Genomic DNA, 5,893 nt, shown 5'->3' with positions numbered 1-5,893 from the left:
TCTATTAAAAGTATTAATTAAGAAAATAGAATAAAAATTATTAAATTAGATTCAAATGATGTTTTAAATTTTGTCCAAATCCTTAACATCTTATGACTACATGATATGGGTTGTCAAAACGACGATTTGTTCGTGAAGGGCTCGTGTTTGACTCACTAAACAAACGAGCTGAACACGAACACACTTTTTAAGCTCGAAATATATATGTTAAAATGAGGCGTTTATCAATTGAAAATCCCCCCTTTTCTCCATTTAATGAGAATAACATATGATTAATCAATTCAAATAAAAAAAAAAATCATTTTAAAAAATATCTACTACTAAAAAATCATATTTACATCTTCAGTCCCGGTTAAAAAATATTACAATAAAATATTTCAGAAACATATCTGATAAAAATAATATGGCTAATACAATTAAAAGTATCTAACAACATTAACAACATCAAAATCTCATTCCCATCCAACAAATTCAGAATGGCTTCAGATGAATACAAATTACCCATAAAACAGCAACAAAAGCTACCACCTAGCTAGTAACTGTAAACAAACCAAAAGCATCTCCTTCACCTTCTCCTTTCTCCATTCATCATCACCTTCACTGCTCCAACCTGCTCTCCATCCATTCAATAATGTCTGCACCAATCTCATCGCGCTCGGGCTCGAAGAGAAGGTCGTGCAAAAGGCCTTGGTAGAGCTTGATGTGTTTGTGCTTGGAAGCAGACTGGTTGTACAGATCCTGAGAAGCCAGAGGGTCTGTGACTCTATCTGCAGTTCCATGGAGGACGAAGAAGGGGATGGTGACGGCGCTTATATGCTGCATGAGGTGGGCGGAGATGCGCAGGATTTCGTGGCCGGTGCGAATTCTGATGGGTCCTGTGTAGACCAGTGGGTCTGAGTATTTGGCAAGCATGGCGGCTGGATCTCTTGAAACCGGAATACCCTTCTTGTTTGCTCCCTTGAATTGATACTTGGGTAGTACCAGGGAGAATATTGGAGCCATGGCCTACCAGATGATATAAATATATTTTTCAATAATTAAAAAAAGTAAAAAAATAAAACTAGGAAACTAAATTGAAGCCAAAGGTGGGCCCTAAGAAAGAGTATTTTCAGTGCTAATTAAAGATGGCCAAGGATTTAGTAAGATTATGCAGGTCCAGAAGAAAAAAAGATAGGTAAACATTCATGATGAAATAAAGGACAATCAATAATGGTTTCTCTTGATGGTGTTGCCTGAAAGTGTTGTACTCCACTTGCTAATCTTAACCAGCAAAAATCAGGACAAAAATATATAAGGTCCCTGTTGCTGAACTGTAGTAAGATAATATACATTTTTTTTTGTAATAAGATGGTGTAAAACATAAATACTATTTTACATCATGAAACTTTTAAAAATGAAAAGATATCCCAAACATATCCTTAGAATGAGTTTGGTTACATTTGCAACAATTTTATGTCAATCTTTTTTACACACAAATTTCTCTCACTGTTCTTTAGAAATTCATGTAATAAGGAGCTTTTTACCGCCAGATCTACTATATGGTATATTGCAGTTATAAAATATTGCCATTCGAAAATTAGTACATTTATAACCTCCAAAAAGTTTATTTTTTTGAGATATTTACATGCATGTCAACTTTGAAATTTACATTTATACCAGTTTAGCAAGAAAATGTGTATTTCTCATTTTAAAAATTAGTGAAGATGATATTTATGATGTGATGTGAAAGATTTGAGTGTTATAAATTTAAAAATCAATCTGAATTCATAGGAATTGTGTGGCATGTATGTGAATGCCCCTGTTAAAAAATGTAAGGCAGTTCATTACACAAATGCTTTACATAATTGAAAATATCACAACACCATTAGATATTAAATTGCACAAAAAAAATTAACTGAGCAAGAATGCATGAAAGCAGAGTTGAACACTTTACCCCAATTAATGCATGAGCTGGTTTAACACGCAGTGCCGGCGATGTTAGTATAATTCCCTCCAGAGCTGCTACCATTTGAGAAAGTAAAGCTGCCTGAATTGTTTAACAAATGCAAAAAACAAAGCATAAGAAATAATATGGAAGAAATAGTGCTAAAAAGTCCATGAAATCTTAAGAAATTACAACCTTCAACACCACCGCACCCCCGGTAGAGTGACCAAAGAGAAAACAAGGCACGCCAGGATTTTCTTCTCTAATCTTCTCCAGGAATAGTTCCTGTATCAGTCAAGAAAATGAAGATTAAAGCTAGATTTTTATTATGATATGTAAAAAGACGAGATTCAGCTGTAGAGAAACAGGTGGATGAGACTATTTGAACAGATGTAGCTGAAATAATAATCAGATGCAGGCAACTTACAGTGTCCGCAACCACCCAATCTAATGAAGGGACATATCCATGCAATCCATCACTACCACCATGGCCTGAAAAATATCAAAAATAGTCAACTTTATGATTAGATTATCACTATATTCATAGTCTTCATTAATCAAGTTAATCACTTAATGATTATAATGATTAAATATATTCTATCAATTTTTTTTGTAATTAGCTATGCATTTATAAAAAGAATCTTAGAGCCTTACACATTAAGGGACAAATATTTCATTCTTAATTAGAGGCAAGTTTATTAATGCATCCATTTATAAAAAGAATCTTAGAGCTCTTACACATTAAGGGACAAATATATCATTCTTAATTAGAGGCATTTACCATGAAATTTATCAGGGTATCCATTGGTATATAAAATATATTGTTGATCATGCTTTGTTTAATCCTGATTTCTACATTTACATGATGCATAATCAACTTTGCCATGGTATTTTTTTGCATAAACTTTCATGCTCTTAAAATGAACCATATGATGATAAAATTTATTGTGCGTGAACATTAAAATTATTTACATGAATTAAATGTTATTCAAACTATTCATGAAATCTTTTTTCATATCATTATTTTCAAGAAATCACATATATATATGTGCCTGTATTAGTGTTTGATGGAAATGATTGCCAGTAGTAACCTGCAGATGATAATATTGGCTAACCGGGCTAATGGACCTAAAGTCGAGACTTTATTTTTTGCAATATTACACCTATCGCCTCTTGCAAATTTTGAGCTATTAGTTGTGTGTCATTTTAAGAAGAGTTTCTAGATTGATGTCAAGGATATTAATATTATATATTATTTATATGAATTGAAAAAAGTTCATCTCTTCTAAGGAAAATTGTTGTAATAGTTAGATTTCAATTAATTTTCGGTGAATTAAACAATTGAATGTTGTTGAAGTTTAGAAGCTCTTATTATGTTCTTAGTTTATGTTGGTGGTTGAGAACCTTTTATAAGAGTTGATTGATTAACCATATATTGCACTCATATCAAAAAAAATATCAATAATTAGAAAATTCATCATTGGCAGATTTGAGTTAGGAGATCTAGAGCTAAATTTACTCCACAGCTTGTAACTTCAAGTATAAAGTAAAATAACCTACCAATCCAATCCATTGCATATACTTTTGAGTTAGGAGATCTAGAGCTAAATTTACTTCACAGCTTGTAACTTCGAGTATAAAGTAAAATAACCTACCAATCCAATCCATTGCAAATACTCCAAAGCCGCATGACGTCAATTGTGATGCGAAATGTGCGTATCTTCCACTGAAAATCAAAATGGTAAGTTTGTAAGCAAAAAAGCAGAGGAAAAATGTTAATAATTGTGCTAAAGTCCTCATAAATTGAACAACCAATTCTTATAATTGACAACTCCAAGCAAAAAAGCGAGCAATAACGTAACTAGGCCTAATAAGATTACGACAGTCATTAAATCTTAAACAAGGTCAATGTATCAAGCTAAACACAGCTAATACAAAGCAAATAATTTATTCTATTGCAGTTAAATTTCCAAATTTTCTTTCTTACAGTCTCATCAAGCGGAGAAGCTAAAGTTAAATAGAATTACGAAAATTGACAAGCCATAAGTTTCCTTCTAACCTGTGCTCGTTGAGACCATGAATAATCAGCAAAATAGCCCTGCAGATTTAAGTGATTAAGATTAGTCATATAACAGGAGAATATGTAGTGTCAGCATGAAGAACATCAGAGAAAATAGCAAAGAAAACAAAAGAAAATACCCTAAAATTAACAAAACTAAGCAATATCACAGAAAGATACAGCTTTATCTTGAAGAATAATGGATAAAAATGAAATTGAAAAAGGACTTCAATTATTAAAAAACAGAAAAAGTAGATCTGTCAAATTGGGCAGCATAAACGTTGATGATATCACAACCAAGATTGATGTAGCATGCTTCTTTCTTGCAGGAATTAAAAATGAAACAAACCCATAAACTCCATCTTCATCATTTCGTTAGAAGATTAAGACAAAATGATCAACAACAAGATTCACAGCCCCACTAAAACGAATTATAATTAATACATTGATACAAAAAATACAGATTCACTTAAGGATATATTAACAAAAAATAATAATAATAATCAAAGTTTCATTGACCAAAAGTAGAGCAGTTGAGTTTACAAGGATTTGTTACAGTTACCAAGACAATGTAACAAAAGCCAAAAAAAAGAAAGAACAGTAAAATAATAATAAGCCCCAACAAAACCAGCAATAAGCATTTATCAAGGAAAAAACTAACGTGTACTTCTTTCCAAACCTGAATCCGAGTTACAGAGCCTTGCCTTCACAAGTTTTGAACGGTTCAAAGTAAAAGTTACTTTCTTAAGAGATTAAGGAAGGCAATGATCAGTATCCGTCTTCATCAGACAAAGAAAGGAAGAACATGGAAGCAAGGAACCCAAACAAAAGGGAAAATTTAAGAAAAAAAATCCCAAATTTCAAATGTTTACAGCTCAAATCCAACTGTGGGCTACGAAATACAATAAAACCAAAGGGAAAGAAGATGTATAGAAATCATACTTCATGTTTCCGGTCGCAGGAACCCACGAGCGGCAGAAGAGCGCGTTCCTCTTCGTTCCCATGACCACAAAACTCTCGCATAAGCATCTAGCACCGTTTAAAGGAAACACCATCTCCACCTGCTCCGCTAAAGCCCTCCTCCTCTTCGCATCTTCTTCCTCCTTCGCCGACAACCTCCCTCCCTTTCTAAACACAACCCCCCTCCGCCTCGGAGATGGCAGAGGGGAACCGGCCATGACCGACGACTTCGAAGAGAGCGCGCTCCGCCCGCCGCGGAGACGAATAAGGATTAGAAACCAGAGGAAAAAGGAGTGAAGGAAGAGCAACAAGCGGATGGCCGCCTCACGGGAGATAATGGAACGGCGCACATCCCTGAAAACCGGAATGATGCGGCTGCTAGCTCCTGATGTGAGCTCCTCAACCGGCGCGATTCCCCTCTCCATCTCCGTCCACGGTGAGAAATCTGCGGCGATGGGAACGAAAGGTGGGTCTTTTCTTGCGGGTTTCATACAAAAGGACCGTTATTTATAGATGAGAGAGAATGGAGAGAGAAAAGGAAGAAGAGGAAGACATCTAGTTGGTGCCGTTCAGCTTCCTCCTCCTTATAAAAGTCGAGATTATGACTAATAGCACTCATATGTAGAATTTGTATACATTGAAAAAGCAGTCCCTTTGTATTGTTCGCCGGTGAAACATTGTTGTCCACTTGCTCCGGATTTCTACTGGAAATAACGTTTGTAATGCACATAGAGAAATACAAGTTCTTTTGACTTAGTATTTATCTAGTTTACTTTCACAATTTATATAGAAAAGAGGAGTGGGTGAAAAGGTTGGTCGAATCAAAGGCGGTTCTTTTGACTTAGTATTCTGAAATATGCAGAAATCTACTACGGGGAGAATCTAGTTCGACTCATGATCCGAGTCTATACGGACGGCAAAAAGATGTATAGGCCTTCCCTAGCCATCTC

The 5,893-nt window shown here is 34.8% G+C and overlaps 1 protein-coding gene across 1 annotated transcript; it reads right to left on the bottom strand.

Annotated features, from left to right (window-relative positions):
* Positions 1 to 348: 348 nt before the first annotated feature.
* LOC110029764 (monoacylglycerol lipase-like) lies at positions 349 to 5,597 on the bottom strand. The gene is made up of 7 exons (XM_020732192.1): positions 4,926 to 5,597; positions 3,984 to 4,022; positions 3,580 to 3,650; positions 2,352 to 2,416; positions 2,120 to 2,209; positions 1,934 to 2,026; positions 349 to 1,005 (listed from the first exon to the last, which is right to left on the bottom strand). The coding sequence occupies exons 1-7, from the start codon at positions 5,432 to 5,434 to the stop codon at positions 598 to 600; spliced, it is 1,275 nt and encodes a 424-aa protein (XP_020587851.1). The 5' UTR covers positions 5,435 to 5,597; the 3' UTR covers positions 349 to 597.
* Positions 5,598 to 5,893: the final 296 nt, after the last annotated feature.

This window comes from Phalaenopsis equestris, unplaced genomic scaffold (assembly GCF_001263595.1).
Source record: "Phalaenopsis equestris unplaced genomic scaffold, ASM126359v1 Scaffold000600, whole genome shotgun sequence".
In the NCBI taxonomy this organism is placed as follows: Eukaryota; Viridiplantae; Streptophyta; class Magnoliopsida; order Asparagales; family Orchidaceae; genus Phalaenopsis; species Phalaenopsis equestris.
The sequence above is the reverse complement of the archived record's forward strand: the minus strand, read 5'-3'. Positions and strand labels throughout refer to the sequence as shown.

Bases quoted from the DNA above. Each gene is read 5' to 3' on its own strand.
- LOC110029764 (XM_020732192.1), bottom strand. From the start codon at position 5,434: ATGAAACCCGCAAGAAAAGACCCACCTTTCGTTCCCATCGCCGCAGAT. The intron at 4,023-4,925 runs GTATGATTTCTA...TTAAATCTGCAG, and splicing joins CCTGCGACCGGAAACATGAA to GGCTATTTTGCTGATTATTC. The intron at 1,006-1,933 runs GTAAAGTGTTCA...ATCATCTGGTAG, and splicing joins CAGCTCATGCATTAATTGGG to GCCATGGCTCCAATATTCTC.